We start from the raw sequence: 21,067 nt of genomic DNA, 5'->3' as shown, positions 1-21,067 counted from the left end.
AGTAAATACATAAATAAAAAGAAAGTAACTGTTTGAAAAAGTCAATTTTTATTGCGAAAACAGCATAATATTTGATATTTCGATGTATCAGAAGGCTGAAAGATGGACGATTTAGAAGTAAGTATAATTCCATTCATGAAATATACTTGAAATTGATTTTATTCTCCTTTTATTTTCAATCGTCTGCAAATGAAAACTAAAGACGCTTTCTCAAATAATAATGCAGAAAGGTAAGCATTTGGTTAATATAAAAGTTAATTTATATATATAAACAGTTTAAATAATGATAAATGTAAACATGTAGAATGATTATCATGTACTTTTCAGTAAACAATGGACAGAATACAAACATTTTTTAAATACACATGTTCGGTCAACTCCGTACGATACTGTATGTGCGCTTAACGATAAATCATCACCTCGATGCATTGCTTTAAGAGCAAGCGGGGAGATAGCTCTGATGGTTAAGCGCTTGTCTTGTAATCATATGTACCAGGTTCGATTCCGGTATATACTATTAATTCATTAGTTTTTAGAAACTTTTTTTGGAAGCAGATACAGCGATTCTATGACGAATTCTTTGGACACAATTCAACGATACCAAGACATTCACATGAAATTGAACTACCTAGAGGTATCCTTAACTGTTCATTGACGCTAAATGGCTGTTGCTTAATAATAAGTTCAAATAACAGAAATACAATTTAATTTCATGATAAATTTTATTTTTTTTGAAAACTAAATCATCATTGCTATTTTAAGAATTTACACTATTTAAATAAATAATCATTTATTTTGCAGTAGATGTAAGTGTGGATCTTATTTCTTTATTCGCAATAATAAAGGTATATAACGTTGCAATACATTATTTTAGTTTGTATATAAGGGGCAAATATAATGCTTAACTCACTAGGGATACTCTCTTTCATTACAGTAACGTATGATGATGAAAATGATGACAATCAAGTGGCATCAGAAAATGTAAATGATCATGTAATCTCGGAACATGATGATGACATACCAATTGTAGAACCGTGCGACACATTAGCGACTGGCTGCGATTGTACTTCTATGTGCATGGACTCTATTGACCGTGAAGCTGCCCAAGCCCATCTTGACAATATAAGGCAGTATACCAAGAAAGAAAAGGACTTATATTTAATACGAGCATTAAACCGGATTCATTCAGATAAAAAACGAAGCCGGTATGGTGATCGTCAGCGTACGCGATACGACTATACGTTTGAGGGTAATGTATGTGTATGACATCGGCCCAACTCATCTCAAGAACATCTTGAAACATGATAATCGGAATGGAAATGTTCCCCGTTGTCATGGAAACCAAGGCCGGCGGCCGATTCATGCGTTAACTTTTCAAGAAATTGAAAATGTAATATCATTTTTAAAGAATGTTGTAATTGATGAAGGACTGCCCATGCCTGCAGAACCCAGAGGGAGAACCAAGGACGCACCAATTTTCCTCCACAGCTCCACCACAAAGTTGAAAATGCATAAATTATATGACAAATCGTGCATTGAAGCAGGCACAAAACGTATTAAATATAGGACGTTCTGCAGATTGTGGCATGAACTTTGTCCAAACATCAAGGTAAGTAGTACTTAGCATAGCATGCTGCATAAGTGATTCACATTTTCATTTCATCAGCTTTTTGCACATGTTTTGTCCAAACATTGTGCACTATCATTGACACTTAACGTAGTGCTACGGATGTAAATCTTTTCAATCAATTGGTTAAGCACGTTTCTATAAGGTAAGCCTATCCACCGACTTGTACAGAAATGTAATGAAGTATTCAGTGTAGAATAGAAATACATGAGAAGAACAGCGTTTTTTTCCAATGATCATGTAGAGCGGTACATCAAAGAATCTTCTGTATGTATTATATTAAGAATGCGATAGTTATTTTGTTTTATTCTAGGTGAATGTATTCGTTTCTAGCTCAGTGATAAACAAAACGTTAACAACCTAAATAATAACTTTTTTTAATTATTCAATTCTTTTACAGAACGCCACTCCCCAAGAGGATGTGTGTGTCTCGTGTGAGATGTCACGGAAAGGAGTCGCTGATGCCACGACAGACGACGAGAAGCTAGCTGCTGCATCAGCTCTCAAGAGACACATCAATGCGACCAGAAAAGCACTAGGTACTTTATAGGTGTTGATGTTATAATTATGATAAGTTTATTATTCAATGGAAATATATCGAAAGAAGAACTTCGTTAGGCTACACTATTTATGTTTGCCCTCCTAATGTACTTCTTCGGGTTGTCCGGTTAGCGCAGTGGTTAGCGCACTCGCTTCTCACCTAGGCGACCCGAGTTCGATTCCCGGCTCTGGCGCATGTGAGTTTGGTTCGTGGTCACCAAGGCGGACAAGTGGGTATTTTCCGGGTTCTCCGGTCCCCCCCCCCCCCACAACACAAGACCACACTCCCTCGTGAAAACGGGCCAACGAGAGATATTAATATAATGTTGTTATAACTTGTTTCACAATCGTTGTAAAATAAATATGTTTAAACTAATGTACTTCGATGCAATTTCAATGAAAACAGTAGCTGAAATTAGACTATATTTATTTAACAATTGTATTGAATGAGCTAAATATTTCATACTTCCATAAATTTATATGTCTTTGTATTCAAATTAGGTGTACAAAGACTGCGTTACTGCTGCTATGGACGAATTGAGAGGCATGGGTCGCCCTACAGAGCCAGTCCAGCCATGCTCAACTGACTTTCAGCATGCACATTACACGTTCGACTTTGCTCAAAACTTGTGCCTGCCACACCACAGTCGCCAGATGGGACCTATGTACTTTGTCACTCCTAGGTAATAAGTCAAATATTTTCGTTTAGAAGCATTATTTTTTAAGGACTCCGACCTTCGCGCCAAAATAAGTGTTTTCACACGTTTTTAAGTGACTATATCGTATCTCTTAATAGATGATTTCCGAAAACAGATTCTGACCATTTAACAATATGTTAAATACATATATTGACAGAAAAGTTCATTCATTCGGGTTTCGGGGCGACGCCCTTCCGATTCAGTACAATTTTCTAATCGACGAAGCTGAGACTATGATGCAGGATGGAGGTGGCATTCACGGGCTAGAAGCTGTAAATTCGCTCTTGGATTACGCTCTGACAGAGTTTGGGCACGGGTAGCGAGTGACTTCTCTTCATGCGGACAATTGTGGCGGTAATTAAAGCTGCACTCTTGCAGATATGCCAATTTTACAACTTGTTTTTGAAAGAGGCATTTTTTGCGTAAATACCTGCAAACCAATGCTAAAAGATTGCTGACAAAAAATCAGATCTCTGATTTTCATATTTCCGTTCGAAAATTAATGTTATATGGCTTAAACCTTACTAACGGGTTAAGAAAATTGCATAAAATATCAATTTTTGAACTTAAATATTAAATCTGCGATCTAATTTTTGTCAGCACTCTTATATAACTTGTTTCCACGGATTTACGCAAAAATTGGCTCGTTCCAAGACAAAAATAAAAAAGTTGTCAAAATGTTCAATCTGTGAGAGTTCAGCTTTAAATTTATACAGATCGAAGATGTATTTGGATGGCGTTATGTGATTCAGGTGTCAGTCAATGATAAAGATGCAAGAATGTCGAGTGATGCCTATTAGTTGCACTAATTGAAACCAGTAATAAACCATATTTGAAACCATAAAGGCAATCATATGTAACAATGGGGGTAAATATTTATGTACAAACTACATAAATGAATATATTTTAGTTATGAGTATAATTTGTTATTTCTAAAACTTATTAATTTTCAGGACAAAACAAAAACCGCTACCTGCTAGCGTACTTCTGCTGGAGGACAATGATCGGCCTTAACGAGGAGATACGCTATTTGATGCAGGAAGCAGGTCATGCCAGGTGCATAATAGACGCTGGGTTCGGGCGAATCAAGGCGCTTTACAGGCGAACGGACTGTGAAACCTTGAGCGACCTAGGTTAGTTGAAAAGAAGTATTCTCATTCAACAGACTGATTTATGTTTATTAAAATCAAAAGATTGAACAAAAACATCGAAATTATATCGTGAATGTAATTTTTATTAATCATTTTCAGAAAACGTTGTTGCATCTTCTTCAACTACAAATGAGGCTGTCCTTTACAAAAAACCTGACGGGACCTCGATGTATGAATGGCGGGTATGGAAGACATTTCTTGGGGAACAGTTTCGTGCACTAAAAGGAAGAAGGTCATATCAGCAGTTCCGATTCACCTCTGAGTCGCCTGGCATCATTTTTTTTTGAAGAAAAAAGAATACAACTAGGAGACGAGCTACTGTGTGTTCCGCGGTGGAAATATACTGCTGTATGTTTGTTGTTAAAATACAGATTGTAACGGTATATATGTTATATCGTTTATGTACACATAGATATTGAACGTAATGTTTTTTCTTTTTTAAATGCTAAAGACGATGGACACCAAAAGACACTAAAGACACCAAGATACTCCGGAAAACATATATGGACTGTTTTTTTATCATATGGGTATACAGCATTTATTAAGGTAATATCACTACGGGAGATCCTTCAATATGTTTTATCAAATATCAGAATATATTAATTAATAGAAAATTAACCAAAAATTGTTGAAAAATAAGCCGGCGATATTTTCATTCTAAATAGCAGTCCTCGTTGCCATGGTTACATCAACGTTTATACAGTGTTTGTGCAGTTACCGAAAGTATTTTCTATTGTTACCATTTAGTTAAAGTTTTAATTTATTACCAATAATTGCATGACAGTAAACTTGCATATGATTGTATTTCTTCGTTTATGTTTTATTTCACGTTCCAAGATCGGCATGGTGATGGTCTTTGATAATGAAATTTAGCATTTAAAAAAATATGCATTTCATTATAGTTGTTTTCTTAGAACACACAGAAATTGTACTTTGTTTTTTTGCAAAAAAAAAAAATGAAAAAAATATGCGATAAGAATCGTTTTTACAGGCCGGCGGTCATATACTTTCCAAAATATTCTAAGTGAAGTATTTACACTATAATAAACCAATAATTTGGTATATTTAAGTTTGTTTAACACAAAATGCAAAATGGGTTGACAGTATATTATACATATTACCTTCTCCATAAATTACATTTTGTTATTAAGAACAAACGTGATATCCTATTTAAAAAGTAAGGCCATAAAAACATTATAATTGCGCCATGTAGATTAGTGACCTATCATATGATATTACACTGATACAATATATTGATAAAGTGTATAATGCAATTTAACCAATTAAAAGCTTTTCATTCTAATATTTGGTTTTACAACCTGAAAAAACATACGTGTGATAAAGTACAAATTTAGATTTTATAGCACAACGTGCCACATGTGTCTCGCGTAACATGGCGCCACTTCTTAAATATTTTACTGTATGGTTTATGAAAATAAAATTACAATCATTCTGACATTTTCTGAATAAAAATAAAATAAAATGCAAGACTTCAAGCTAACGCGCGTCCCATCGTGTATAATATTTCGAACCGGACCGGAACACATTAAAAGTATTTTTAACACATAACAATTTGTAATTTTAGAATTTAAGAAAGAACCATTTCTGCTGCTATACTTTTTTACGAAATATGAAACTAAGATCCGTTCACAAAATCTTTTTTGATGAGTCAAATGTGAACAATACAAAATCAACAATGTATTTGATGGGTATATTGGGATCACCCTGTGGTTGATCGGTCGGTCGGTCGGTTAGCTGGTCGTTCCATCGGTCGATCCGTCCGTTGCAATAGGTATTGTCCGGAGCATAACTTAAACACAACTTGATGTGATTTAAATAAACTGCATATGATGGTAAAGCACTATGAATGGAATTGCAGTTTACAAGAACTATAACTCTTTTTCAGCTTATTACTTTGCCCTTTGTCACTTTTTGTTCTCAGTCACGTAGCTTAAAAAACTACGTGATGAAATTTAATTAAACTTCATTCAATGGTAAAGCACAATTAGAGGACGTGCAGTGTGAAAGAACCATGGCTCTCTTTAAGCTAACTACAGAGTAATGGCTTATTGTTACATTTTCTTGTATGAAGCGTTGGTTCCTAGTTTCTTAATGTATTTTGAATTAAACAACACACATTGGTTAAGCATGATAAGTGGAAAAAGTGTAAATAAGTGTAGAATAACCCGCGAGTTATGGCCTCTTTTTAAAGAAATAGATAATCATTCCTGTGTCACATTATCCAGCGATGGGGTAAACGATGGACAACCGATGCGTTTTTTTATGTTGATAAAAATGGCGTGGTTGCCGGCCGGACACCCGTAGTAATCGGACGGTGACTGAGGCCATCAGGCGAATCGGTGGGGGTCATCGGGAGAAAATAAGTTGTAGTTAAAATTCAGCGATGTCTCCACCGATGCCCCACATCGCTCCTCGTCGGCAACCAACCATTAACACATCTTTCAAGTATCGGCCGATGAATGGTCCGTGCATCGTCCAGTGTCCGCTGAATCTGAGTTCATCGCGGGGATGAGTTGTGGGCAACAGACATCGGCCGATCATCGGTCGATGTTCGACCAAACATTGGCCTATAGTACACCGATGTACGACCGATGTACGAACGATGTTTACCAATGTATGAACGATGTAATATACATCGGCCGATTACCGCTCGAACATCGGTGCCACGCTGGTCCTCTGGAGTCACTCGCCGAACGATCATCGGCGGGGATATGCCTGTCGCTGTGACAGATGTGTTAAGGATTACTTGACCGATTACTCAAACCACAGATTACCACCGATTACCACCGGTCTACGGCCACCGGTCGGGAAATGTGACTGAGGCATAGAATCGCTTAAAATAGCTTCAAGACCTAAGCCATGTAAAACAATCTTTATAAAAGATAACATCAACATTCGAATAGTCATGAAACACTATGGGACTTATATTCAAATTTTAAAAATACCCTCAATTATTTAAAGTAAGTTGTTTTATGTTTTGATTATGATTCGCTAATATAAGCTTTAAACTATCTAAGTGCCAATTTTGGAATTTCATTCTGACAATGTATAACCTATTAACTACATAAAGGGTGACTTAAAAGGAAACCATGCGAATAAACAATTTAAGGCTTTAAATTCCCCTCTTTCATTTTGATGACGATCAAATAGTATTCTAAAAATCATTCAATATTACTCTCCTATAACTTGTATAAGTCTTGTAATACTATAGAATGTGTTGGGACGATGAGTGATAACAAGACAAAATACAATGGGGAGGGGGCGTTATTTGGTTTCATGCAAGCATTAAGTGAGAAAAGTATTTCATGACAAACAAAATAGCGGATCAGGAATGAAATGTACCGATTCAGGTTCCATCTTTAGCCTGGTAGGTGAACTTTTGTATGAGTCCAGTGAATGTTATTGGACATATTGTGGCCTACGAGGCAATGTTTACAAATAATCATGTTGATTTTATAAAAAAAATCGTATGTTCTTGGCAAATACGACATTTCTTTGCATGTTGTAGATTTTCGTACTTGAAATTCACCATGGCCCGATAAAGCAGGCAAACGAGCCTCACGTTATATAGAAAATGACACTACAAGATCGCAGTGACATAGAAATATGTCAATACAAAAACAGAAAGTGTAAACCTGTCGCAGCTAAAAAACGCGCTTGTGTGTTGACAACTCCCAAAGTAGTTAGATTCACAGTGTACAAAAAGAGTTGTTTAACGTCTTTAACAGAACATCTAAGGACATAAGGATTAGCCCAGAAAAGTATATATATATATATATATACAAGATGTGGTGGGAAGGTTAAGGGACATAAGATTGGTAAGGACACATATGTACTGTCATGTGCTAACCATGAAGTTTGGAAAATATGAATATATACATGTAGGCACAGCTACAACATGCACAGATATGCCTTGTGTGCCGAGAAAATACGATATTTCTGGATAAAATCAACACGATTATTTGTTGACATTGCCTCGTAACCCATGATCTATTCAATAACATTTTTATCTTAAAATTTATTATACCAAACTAAGATGTCATTCAAAGAATATGTTTTTCGCCACATACTGGACTTTTAATTTGAAATTTAAAGGAACAGTTCATCTACCAGGCAAACGTTGTAACGCAAATCGGCCCTTTTCATTCGAAATCCGCCCTTTTGATTGCCTTGAAACAATTTTCTCACTTAATGTTTGCATGAATCCAAATTACGTCCCCCTTGAATCATACTGGTGATATCAAAGTAGCAAAGCTTGTAATTCTGTATCATGTTATATTCCATATAAGCTCAATTTGCAAAATCATTAGTATATACAAGTATATACATATGTAAAGACATGCTAGACTGTTATTATACATACATTTTAATAATACAATAACAAACATGTTTCTGCAAATCCAAATTATCATTATCCCACTTTAAAACATGGAACGTAAGAGCCCAATTTAGCATGCATAATAACATTGTATTGTATATTGCATACTGTTTAGGATCAATACACGCTTTATACATTTCATTTGTAAGACCCTCACAATATGAAATTTAAATCTAACTATATAAGTATTCTAGTTGTAATGCGATTAATAAAGTATCATGACATGTAAAGGGACTTGTTCACAGAGCTAATTTTTGTAACGTTATGCGAAATTGTTTTGTTTTCTTACTTTTATAAACAAACACACCAACAACATTAAGCAGATACTCATATTCACAGAATTTGTAAAGCGAAGTATATTATTATCTTATTTGCGATAGAGTTTAAAACTGTTTTGTGTAAAAAGAGCAATTGATGTCACAAGTTAACTTACTTATCTATAATAGAGATCTTGTTAGAGATTGAAATATGCTTTATCATTTAAATTAGCAGTTCGTTTACATTGTACACGAAGTTCGAGGTCAGCCTTAAGAAACGTGAAAGATTTTCTTTTAAAGGACGTTCTTATACTGTTCTTTTCACGACATTGCTGTTGATCTTAAAGTTTTATATTGATCCACAATTTTTAAATAAGATATATGTATACTCATGCGCGTGTTACAAAAAAAGCAACCATGGTTTATATGGAAGTCACCAAGAAAAACTATGAAATAACTAAGTTGGTTTGTATTCCATAAACATAATTTAATATTTTCATGTATTTTAGGCAATAAGCATTAACGGAACGTTCAGATGGCATCGTGACGTTTCCATATCATTAGTCGTAAATGCATGTTGCTACCAAAGGCTTTCGTCAAAAAGTGATGTTATATAACTTTATTGTGTATGGCCATTAACAGCTGTGTGAAACATTAAGTGAATTGAATGAAGGTTATTGGTGTCTTAAAGCTTTAACCTACTTTCCAAAGTCAATCAGGGGTCAACATTTGTATTCATGGTTATATGGTGTAGTGAATATGTATAATGTGATTGTATTATTGTCTGACCTTCAACAATTGTATGAAGGATTGAGTCAATTGATTGAAGGGTGAAGGATAGTGAACATTCTAATTTTCCCTAAACTTTCTAATAGTCGAGCTAAAGAAAACATCTGTCGAAAATGTACATGACATTTACGCTAGTCTTTTATAATTGTTTAGACAAAATGTTGGAGTTACAGTAAAACTGCGATCGCCGGGGACCGATTCTGAACCTCGAGGGAACCAGTGTTTCGAACGACCCGATTTTCAATTCTCCAAACTGTTATGAAGTATCTATTTTAAGTTTGAAGTCGTCTGTTTACTAAGACACGGATTACGTGTTACGTTGTGGAAATCGCGCATATATTCAAAGGCTGTCGTACACTATACGTATACTTAATATGAAATTTAAAAGAAATGTCAATAAATGAATAAATAGAAATTTTTATTTTTACTAAATTGCCATTTTGCACAGAAAAGTGACAAGAAGGAATTCTTTTCAGAGATTCCGATGTTGGATCGATATGGTAGTGTTTATTCATATTTTTATAACTCATTTACATTTCTCACAATTAACCTCTCGTCATTTGTATTAACAACAATTTATTTTACAGATGCTGTTTACAAAATGTGATTTTTTTAACATTCCACAAGCAAAATGAACGCTGATAGACATAAAAATGTTTTTTTGAAAATTTCTATGAAATCTGTCTCCATATGCATTTTTATCAAGAGGATCTAAGAGAAATGTATACAAACAAAATCAATGCTTATGCTTATCAAAGTTCTTTTTACACAAACTGCATTTCTTATACAATATATCCTTTATACATCAAAAGATGATGATATGTTTGTCAAATCTACATGATTTTATTGTTTAATATTAATGTTATCATTTCGGTCATGTATATCTGTGACGTATTGTTTTCTATCGTTTCCTATTGCAATGATATAATATTGAAAGAGCGTATAATGACTGTATTCAAATTAAAGCTTTGCATTCAAATATCGATATATATAACCTGAATAGGTATACTTGTTATACAATACAGATCAGCCGTGCTTAAAAAAGTCCTTCTTATCAGTTCTGTCATACGGAACATCGCACTAAGACATGAGACACATAATATATAATAACTATCCATAACAATGAGTGGTTTAAGGGTTTCAGAAAGTATCGTCCCTGCAACCAAAGTATTTCACGAACTAAGAAAATTAAAAATTTATACACAAAACCTTTTTATCGATTCGATAACGAATCCATCACATGTTTATAATAGTGAACAATATTTTAGAATAAGTATCGTCCTCGCTGTTTTCATTAAATATGGTATAATAACGAGTTCAGCAAAACGTTATTTAAAACGTCAACATTTTGTTTCATTCACTGAGAAGGCTGTATTGCTCAAGTTTTCCTATACATTTCTTTCAGTAAATTAGCAGTGAGCTGTTATAGATTTAAATCAAGCAAAGCTATAGAAATGAATAGTGGCTGACCCAATTAACAGGTAGTTTACACTATATAATGTTAACCACTTTACACGTTAAAGATTGTTAGATTATAGCTACTTACACAAAAGATCGTTATGCGACTGCGTAGCATGAAACCATTTATCTTTGTAAGAACATACTTAAAACCTTTAAACATTACATAGTTACTGTAAACAACACATATTTGAAGTAAATTTAGATAAGCAATTCCGAAGTTTTTTTTTTGATATTTTAATTTTGAATCACACATGAGAAGCCCAAGTAATTATTTTAAAACATGCTTTATGAGGATTATTAAAGAGGAGGCCATTTTGGAAGTTCGTTCTTACAATGTTTAATATATTTACTATATAACCTATGCAACCTACGAACAAACCCCGCAAAGAATCGATTTAAATGTGTGGCTATTATCGTTTTACATTTTAAATGATTACCAACGCTTAATATCAAGTTAAAATCATAAATTCATTGACTTTAAACAAAAAACTTTAAAGCTGGACACTTGTAAGATATAAATTAATAACACTAAAATAACAAACCTGTTTATTGAAATCCACGCACAAAGGTTTAGTTGACCAATCTCCTAATTTAAGGCAACGAAAAAGGAAAAGATTTTGCACATGATCAATAGACGTTATACATTGAGACCGACGAAATATCGAATTAATATCTAATTACATAAAGATCTTAGTTGTTATGGGTTGAATATTTGTTAATGATATTTAAAGTGACTCACTCACTGAGTTACGTTCAATGTATAACAATACGTGCAAACTTTGTTAATTTTACTTGCTTCTACGAACAAACACCCAATCAGTATCAAGAATACACTCATTTAAACAGACATTTTAAATCAAATTCTTGCACTTAAGTAACATTTAAAAATACTTATGTTCAGTATAGATATCACTGAAATTTTAAAGATGCTTTATCATTGAAATTAAAATTTTGATTACAATTTACACGGACTTAGTACACTCGTAGTGCGTGAGTTGCTTTTTAATCACGTTCTGATTCTGCACTATTCATGACATTGTTATTGATCTTAAGGGCATTCCTCAGTGCACAAATGGGCGGGGAAGGCCAAATATTAAAATGCCTCAAAAATTTTGTTTAGTTTTGAGACACCGTCTATATAGGAGTAAATCAGATATTGTTTGCAACATGTTTTTGGGGGTAACCAAATTTGACAAAACAAGAATTAGTCATTTATTTGACAAAAAAACATTTTAATTTGTTTTGAAACGCCTGTCAAAAATATGATATTTTTTTTTGTGTCAAAATGCTCTAGACTAACCAATCAACAATGCTTTCTTATTTCTCAGTGATATCTTTTCAAATAAGAAAATCAGTAATAAAGAAAAATTGATTTAATTCATTTAATATTAAAATAAAATGCACATAAACTTCTAAATAGTTGCAGTCACCAAAAAGCACAAATACATTTTTGATTTGGTGGAGGTGACTTTTGGAATCAAAACATTTTGCATAAAATATTTGTGGAAAAATGGAAATGCTTTTTGATTGAAATCTGATATAATCTTCTTTTGTCAAATTTGTTCACCTTAACACTTAGCAACGTATGTATGTATTATGCTTGCTTAATGACAATCGAGGTTTTACCCAATAACCTGTAGCTCAATATCATGCAGAGCAGTTCTCATGTTGAATACAAAAAAATGTTTTTGTAGAGAGTATTTTGTCGGTCTACATCATTTGGTACAGTCGCCTATATTGCATTATTTGCTGTTCCCTCCGCATACAAGCGAAACTAAGGTTGTCTTGAGGCAGCTGAAGCTTACGTCATTAACCTAAATTTAAAATAGATGCGTTATCAAATCGTAGTGACAACTTATAGTACACATATTTATGTGACAATATTCAAATAAACAGTTTTTCATTTAAGTGAGATCTTCTACTACTTTTCTTATATTCTTTTTAATATAAAACCAAGCAAGCACAATTTAGTATCGTTTTTAGTTGATATTCATTCCCATGCGAATTATACCAGATGAACGCAATTGGAAAGAATATATCGCCATTATGAAAAACAAAATTAACGATGTCAGTCCAGAATCTGTACAATGCAAACGTACACTTGACAAACAAAACTTTGCTTAACAATTTGCTTTTTATATGTTATCTTTGATATTCACTGTGTAACATTCTAACTTGCCCCAAAACTTTCTAATAGTCGAGCTAAAATTGCTAATTGTAAAGTTTGATTTTAAAGGTATAAAATGGTAAGTTTGAATGTTTTGGAAGTTTTCATCATTTTTTTTCATGTTATTTAAGAAACAATAACATTGCTTAAGTATATTTGGTTAAATTATCCCTTTTAATATATCACGTCATTAAGGAGGCGTCATTATGGGGCAATTAAAAAAAATGTTATCCATTTATATACTAGGGATAGTAAATATTGAATATGATTAAAAACAGAAATTATCGTGATGTTCATAGCTAAACTGCACAAGGTTATCTTCGATCATACTTTTGGATGAAATTATTTTGTACCATGGTAAAAATCAATTTATCGGTATAAACGGTATTTGGTGGTGAAATATAACTCTTAAAGGTTGAGTAAAACGAATTAGAAGGAAATTTATTTATCTTGTTTTTAATGATAAAGCCAGCTGGTATTTAAAAAGCATGAGCTATTCGTGCGCATATGAATGTAAAGGTATTCGGCTTTTGGGAACCGAGATTTTCACTTCGACTCAATGAATTCTTAAATTTTACAAGAAAATGTTTTTGGTGAAAGTTTGCTTTTTTCATTATGCAGTTTCATGAGATGAATGATTTATTTGTTTTCACTTGTCTACAAAGAACATAGCGATGTAATATACATTTGTACAACTTGATATAGTACGTATACATGAATCATGTAGATTATATATGTTATATACATTATTGTGAAGGAGCTTAAGGGTGATGAGGCTCGACATCTAGTGGTACAAGACAAATCCTGTAAATCTGGATGACGAACTGGCAGACGTGTCTAAGTTTACCTAAGAAGGACGTTTTTATTTCAGTCTTTCCTCGGCCAGTCGACCACGACTGTAAGCTCAATTTATTGTCAAGCATGTTGTTATCTAGATATACTTTGCTCATGGTGCAATTTCATGCTGTTTATGTTAATTGCTTTCACAAGTGCTTCTCTGAGACTTCCAAAATAATAGCATTGATAAGTATTGATTTTGTTATTTTCTATAGGAAGTTATAGAATGGTATTCAGGGAAATTTCAAAAACAGCAAATTGTTTGGTCTTTTCAATGTTTCCTTGATTTAAAAATGAGTCGAGAATGTTAATCGATTTAATCTTATTTCATGACATGCAGGTATATATTGATTGGTCTTTGCGTTAAACTAAACATTGTAAATGTAAACAATATGGACGCTTTGAAAGACGATGCTTTTGAAAAGAAAATAGATTAATAGGAAACGAATTGGAACAAAGCGTTTGAAAGTGAAATGGGAATACTTTGAAGTATTATTGCAATTTTTCGGATATTGACATTTCTATATTTGAGAGTTTCAATGTTTTAATTTTGCTGTTTTCTAATCATGTTTAGTCAAAAACTAAAATGATTATGATTTAAATCTTATGTTGTATCAGTTTGCTTATATAGAAATGCTTAATGCTTAAAAACTACAGAAACAAGCTCAGTAGCAAAAAGTATATATTCCCGCTTTAATGGCACTGGGTAAACGCCAAAGACATAGAACGCATAAACAAAAACTCACAATCAAGAATATAAGTATCTTCCATGGCCGAGAGTGTAAGATAGGTTCATTCCGACCCGAGCGTAGGGTGTTTTGCGGAAACGAGGTTCGGGATGAACCTATCTTACACGAGCGGCTATGTTAGATGTTTTTTCTTCCATCTCAGTTAAACAAAATTAAGTAAAATATATTTTTGCTGGAACTCTTTTGTGCTTAGTGAAAATTGCGTATGGATATGCGATAGCACGTGGTTGTCATGGATATGCGCGTAATGATCCAGTTAATGTTAATAGTCAAATCAAATTTTTAAATAGTTCTAAGGAGAATGAAGCATTATTTCTTGAATGGTGTGTCATTTAAAGCGAGAAATAATTAATTAGCGTTCTAAATATTACCATAAGACACGATTTCCTTGATGCTACTGACGACAGTCTTCAACAAGGGAGGTAGTTACAATCATGTGGTGACCATTAAAAATGATTTCCATACGGGCATTTTATCTTCGCCCGTGGGCAAGATAAGAATATCTAGCATGGTTAAATTATTGGATCTACATATCTGAGGTGGGAGAAACATGGAAGAACAGCACATAGCTCCACAAATACCACACCATAAGTCATAAGCTATGTTAAAGAAGCAAAATATTGTTTTACATTCATGTCACTACTTTGTAAGCTTTGTTACCAACGTAACTGTAAGCTAAGGTTCTTTACCTTACTGAATTAACGTAAATGTCACATATATCTATATTATAATATTTCAATGGCGTGTGTTGAATTTTTATATGGATTTATTGTAAGTCCGTTTTCCCATATTTCACAAAAGTACTTAAGTCTATTCTTAATATCAGTCTTAATTCAATTTACCACTTAAGGGCGGCGTTTGGTATGAATGATACTATTGTTTATGTCAAAATAGTGCACAGTTTAACTCTGTATAAAAGCGTATTTCCTCACAGAAATTTTGTTGATAACGACCTTTGTTCATATTTAAAAAACAACAACTCATTTTACACCAATAAATACTCAAGTAATTGCTTAAAAACGATGAGTTGTATTCAACTATTGTTTCCTGAAGGATACATTTTATTTGGAATCTTTACCAAGTTTTAAATCCAACACATCTTATGCGCTTTGAATAAGGGTAAACCATTTACAAATTTCAAATACTTTTGATTTTATGTTTTATTCTAATTTATACCAATTCCATTTTGATTATGTAGACAGCTTAAAACTGATATATATCACTATCGAAACCGATTCCTGTTTAGAAACCACTACTAGTGTCATTTGTTGCCGTAGGCTGAGGGTGAGCTATTAGAATCGACGAATGTCCGTCGTCTGTCGTTCCTCGTCCGTCAACACTTAGTTTGTTAACACTCTAATGGTCATATTTTTGCCGCAATTGTCACAAAACTTGACAATGTTTAAAAGACAATGTTTGACCCACTTATTACTCGGGCGAGTTCAAATATGGGTCATCTGGGATAAAAAAAAGGTCACATGACCCAAAAATTGAAAAATCTTGTAAACACTCTAGAGGCTACTCTTCAGTCCAAATATCCTTGAAATTTGTCAGAAAGGTTGTTCCGTTGATTTCTGGCTCAAGGTCGAATATGGGTCATCTGGGGTCAAAAACTAGGTCACAGAGCTCAAATATGAAAAAAAACACATTTTTTAACACACTAGAGCCCAAATATCCTAGAAATTTCTCCAAAGGTTGTTTCGTTGATTTCTGGCTCAAGGTCGAATATGGATCATCCTGGGTCAAAAACTAGGTCACAGAGCCCAAAAACAAAAAAACAAAAAAACACTTGTAACCACTCTAGAGGTAACATTTTCAGCCGTAACCACTCTAGAGGTAACATTTTCAGCCCAAATATCCTGGATATTTGCCAGAGAGGTTGTTTTGTTGATTCTAGCTCAAGGTCGATATTGGTCATCTGGGGTCAAAAGCTAGGTCACAGAGCCCAAAATGGAAAAAAACCTTGTCAACACTCTAGAGCTAACATTTTCAGCCCAAATATCCTGGAAATTTGCCAGAAATGTGTTTCGTTGATTTCTAGCTTATGTTCGAATAAGGTTCATCTGGGGTCAAAATCTAGGTCACAGAGCCCAAATATAGAAAAAAAACATTGTGAGCACTCTAGAGGTAACATTTTTAGCCCAAATTTCCTGGAAATTTGTCAGAAAGGTTGTTTTGATATTTTTTATGTCAAGTTTGAATATGGTTCATCTGGGGTCAAAAACTAGGTCACAATGTCCAACTATGAGAAAACCTTGTAAACACACTAGGGGTAACATTTTCAGCCCAAATATTCTAGAAATTTGTCCGAAAGGCTTTTTTGTTGATTTCTAGCTCAAGTGCAAATATGGGTCATCTTGGGTCAAAAACTAGGTCACAGAACCCCAAAATGGGAAAACCTTGTTAACACTCTAGAGCTAACATTTGTTAGCCCAAATATCCTGGAAACTTGTCAGAAAGGTTGTATCATTGATTTCTAGCTCAAGTTCGTAAAAGGGTTAACTGGGGTTTATTGTTATTTATTGCTTTAACATCATTGAAGGCCCAAACTTCAAACTTCATGAACCTATTCACTGTAAATCCAACCAAATATTGTCAGAGTTATTGCCTTTTGTATATTTTTAAACAAATACATATTTGTCATGTTTTAACACGTCTGTTTAAAAGAAACTGGGCATAATTTCGCCTATGGTGCAAGGAAGGGTAGACAGGCACCATCCATTGTGTAGTCCGATAAATTACTTTTAAACCCTTTGTCAAATCATGACCAATTTGATCAGAATGTGTATGAACGTGTTTAATAATTAGCAAAATTGCTGTATATAGCGGAGAGGTATTGCGCTTCAATTATGGAAATAACCTAAAATTGCTCTTGTCCTATCAATGACTTTTTAAGCATTTGTCCAATCATCACAAAGTTTGGTGAGAATGTGAATGAGCATAACACATCAGAGAAGCCAAATCCCTGTTATTGCCCTTTCACCATCAACAATTCTATAGCACGAAGATTTACTCAGGTGAGCGATATAGGGCCATATTGGCCCTCTTGTTTAAATTAGGGCTTGGTGAAAAATACATTCACAACATGAATTAGTATATACCTAAACTTACAGCTGAACTGTGTTTCAGGGTTCGAATTCGTAATCGAATACTCGCAAATACGATTTAAATTTAAATATTGCAAGTAACATTTACCTTCTTTTTCACAGATTGAAAGTAGAGCAGCTGTTAAACATGACTATTCGGTTACCAGAAACATTGCATTAGTTGTGACGCTTTGTCATTGGTTGATTGGAGTCTCAGTCTCAACATTATGTGTGTATTGAGTTTTCAATAGAATACGGAAAATAGTATTCAGTGGTTAAAATAAGGACTATAATTTACATATATCAACCAATCAGCGATATAATGAATGATAACATAATTTGTCAAACTTGTTGGATGTATTGTTATTTGGTGTGATTTCGTAAAACGCTTTATAATCTCAGAAGTATAAAACATAATTATGATTGCCTGTCATTGGTTCAATGATGGTTACACTGGGTCTGGGGGCAGACAAAAAATGGGCAACTTTCGAACCTTCATTTCGTTATGTTAAAACAGCAGCCTACATATGGTAATGTTATTTAATATCATCATTTATAACATAGATTTTGCCAGTGCTTTTGTCATTTTGATAATTAACACTGAATACCACTTGCAAACATATGCGAAAGCATAATATAGCTAATTTCTAGCCCAGAGTGCAGGTTAGAACTAGTCACCCGGTTGGCTCAGTAGTTTTGGTAGTGTTCCGGAGGCTGTGAGTTAAAGCCCTTTTAACGGGCAAACCTTTTCACTGAAGGTTTACCTTAAAGGTGTTGTGACCCGTGTTAAAAGAAGCAGGTACGAGTGCTTGGTTCGCCCTTAAATAAAATTAGGAGAGGAGTGTTAAGTGTGTGGGTAAGAAACAGCCAGCTCGTCCAGAACCAGTTAGATCAGAGCACAATGCTATTGTTCCAGACCCACACGTTTCCTCCTACTCATAGGTTTACATAACAGATAACAAATTTCGTACGTTAAACATATAAAGCATCAGCAGAAAACACAAGAACTTAGACGTTACAATTGAACCACAACATATATGGAAATAAACTAGATACAACAACCAGGTAAACAAAACATCTGTTGAAAATGTAGTTGACATTTACGTCTGTCTTTTTTAATTGTTTAGACAACATGAAATTATTAGAGTTATGCACAGCAATAGATGTTACCTATCTTTGGGTCAAAAAGATGATCACATGTTTGTCAAATTTGCATGATTGCATAATATTGATGTTATCATTTCCATATAACCAGCATGTAGAATGATGACGTACTATTTTCTATCGTTTCCTATTGCCATAATATAATATTGAAATAGCGTATAATGACTGTATTCAAATTAAAGCTTTTCATTCAAATATTGGTATTTTAAACCTGAATAGGCATACTTGAAATATAATTACAAGCTAGCCGTGCTTTAAGAATTTTTCTTATCAGTTCTTTCACGCCGAACATCGCACTAACACAGGAGGCACATGATATATATTACTATTCCATAACAATGAGTGGTTTTAAGAATTAATAAAGTATCGTTCCAGCTACTAAAGTTATTCACGAACTTTGGAATCTAAATTCTGTACACAAAACCTTTTATCGATTCGAAAAAGAATTCATCACAGTTTTATAATAGTGAACACTATTTTAATATAAGTAACGTCCTCGCTTCTTTTACTAAATATGGAATAATGACGAGTTCAGCAAAACGTTTTGTAAGAGGTCAACATTTTGTTTCATTCACTGAGAAGGCCGTTTTTCTCAAGATTTTCTATACATTTCTTTCAGTAAATCAGCAGTGAGCTGTTATTGATTTAAATCAAGCAACGCGATAAAAATGAATAGTGGCTGGCACAATCAACAGGAAGTTTACACAATATATTGTTAACCAATTAAAACGTTAAAGATTGTAAGTGTATATGTACTTATTTACATTACCATTTATCTTTGTAAGAACATACTATCAACCTTTAACCATTACAAATTTACAGTAAACAACACATATATGAAGTAATATTCGTTTAGCAATTCCGATGTTTGTTTAGATATTTTAATTTTGAATCACACATAAGAAGCTTTAGTAGTTATTTTAAAACATGCTATATGATGACTGTCAAAGAAGGGGGCATTTTGGATTTTTTTTTCTTACAATGTTTAATATATTTACTATATAAAAGGTAACCTACAAACAAACCAAGCGAATAATCGATTTAAATGGGTGGCTATTATTATGTGTTAGATTCTGTAGAGTTGTCGATATGATATAGCGTGTTAAAACCTGATCAAGAGAAAACTGAAACAGGTGAATACGAACGTGGCAAATACTGTAATGCTGTGTCATTTGATAATCTTCATAGATTTAAAAGAAATATATATCAAGCCAGACCCTTGTAAGACATACATTTATAACACTTAAATAACAAACCTGTTTATGGAAATCCACGCACAAAGGTATAGTTGATCAATCTCCTAATTGAAATCAAGGCGGAAGTAACAGCGAAATATTGACACTGCCCATGATCAATAGACGTTTAATGCATTTCATTTGTGAGACCGACGAAATATCGAATTACTATCTAATTATATACACATTTGAGTTGTTATGGGTTGAATATTTGTTCATGATATTTAAAGTGACTCACTCACTGAATTACGTTATATGTATAACGATATGTGCAGACTTTGTTAATTTTACTTGCTTGAACAAACACCCAATTAGTAACAATAATATTTTCATTTGAACATATTATTTAAATCAAATTCTATAATAATTTAAGTTTCGATAGAGTTAAACACTGTGTTTGGCAAGAGTGAGCACCACAGAGGTAACATTTAAACATGCTTCTGTACACGTACTTAATGAACTCGTAATGCGTGAATGATTCCTTTTGATCACGTTCTGATACTGTACTATTCATGACATTGGTATTGATCTTAAGGGCTTCCTCAGTGCACAAATGGGCCAAATATTAATATGCTTCAAAAGTTTTGTTTAGTTTTGAGGAACCGTCTTTATAGGAGTAAAATATACATTGTTTGCAACATGTTTTGGGGTATTCAAATTTGGCAAAAGAAGATTTAGTCAGATCAAAAACCATTTGAACTTGTCTGTCAAAATATGATTTATGTTGTTGTGTCAAAATGCCCTAGACTAACCAATCAACGATGCCTTCTTGTTTCTTAGTGATATCTTTTCAAATAAAAGAAAATAGTCAGTAATAAAGAAAAATTGATTTAATTCATTAAATATTAAAAAATGCACATAACCTTCTTAATTGTTGCAGTCACCAAAAAGCACCAATACATTGTTG

At 33.5% G+C, this 21,067-nt stretch overlaps 1 protein-coding gene across 3 annotated transcripts in view; it reads right to left on the bottom strand.

Moving 5' to 3' along the window:
* The window catches only part of LOC128236901 (uncharacterized), a 31,663-nt gene extending 11,344 nt beyond the window's left edge, over positions 1 to 20,319 (bottom strand). The window contains exons 1-2 of one of the 3 annotated variants that reach the window (XM_052952034.1): positions 20,182 to 20,251; positions 3,839 to 3,994 (exon numbers count right to left, since the gene is read on the bottom strand). Coding sequence is in view for 1 of the 3 variants with exons in the window: in XM_052952032.1 (XP_052807992.1) it covers positions 1,022 to 1,079 (58 nt within the window). In the remaining 2 variants the exon portion in view is untranslated. Of the gene's footprint in view, positions 1 to 1,021; positions 1,124 to 3,838; positions 3,995 to 20,181 lie in introns of those variants that run through there. The other 2 variants (XM_052952033.1, XM_052952032.1) reach the window with 2 other exon arrangements.
* Positions 20,320 to 21,067: the final 748 nt, after the last annotated feature.

Source organism: Mya arenaria, chromosome 6 (genome assembly GCF_026914265.1).
Source record: "Mya arenaria isolate MELC-2E11 chromosome 6, ASM2691426v1".
NCBI classification, from domain to species: domain Eukaryota; kingdom Metazoa; phylum Mollusca; class Bivalvia; order Myida; family Myidae; genus Mya; species Mya arenaria.
The sequence above is the reverse complement of the archived record's forward strand: the minus strand, read 5'-3'. Positions and strand labels throughout refer to the sequence as shown.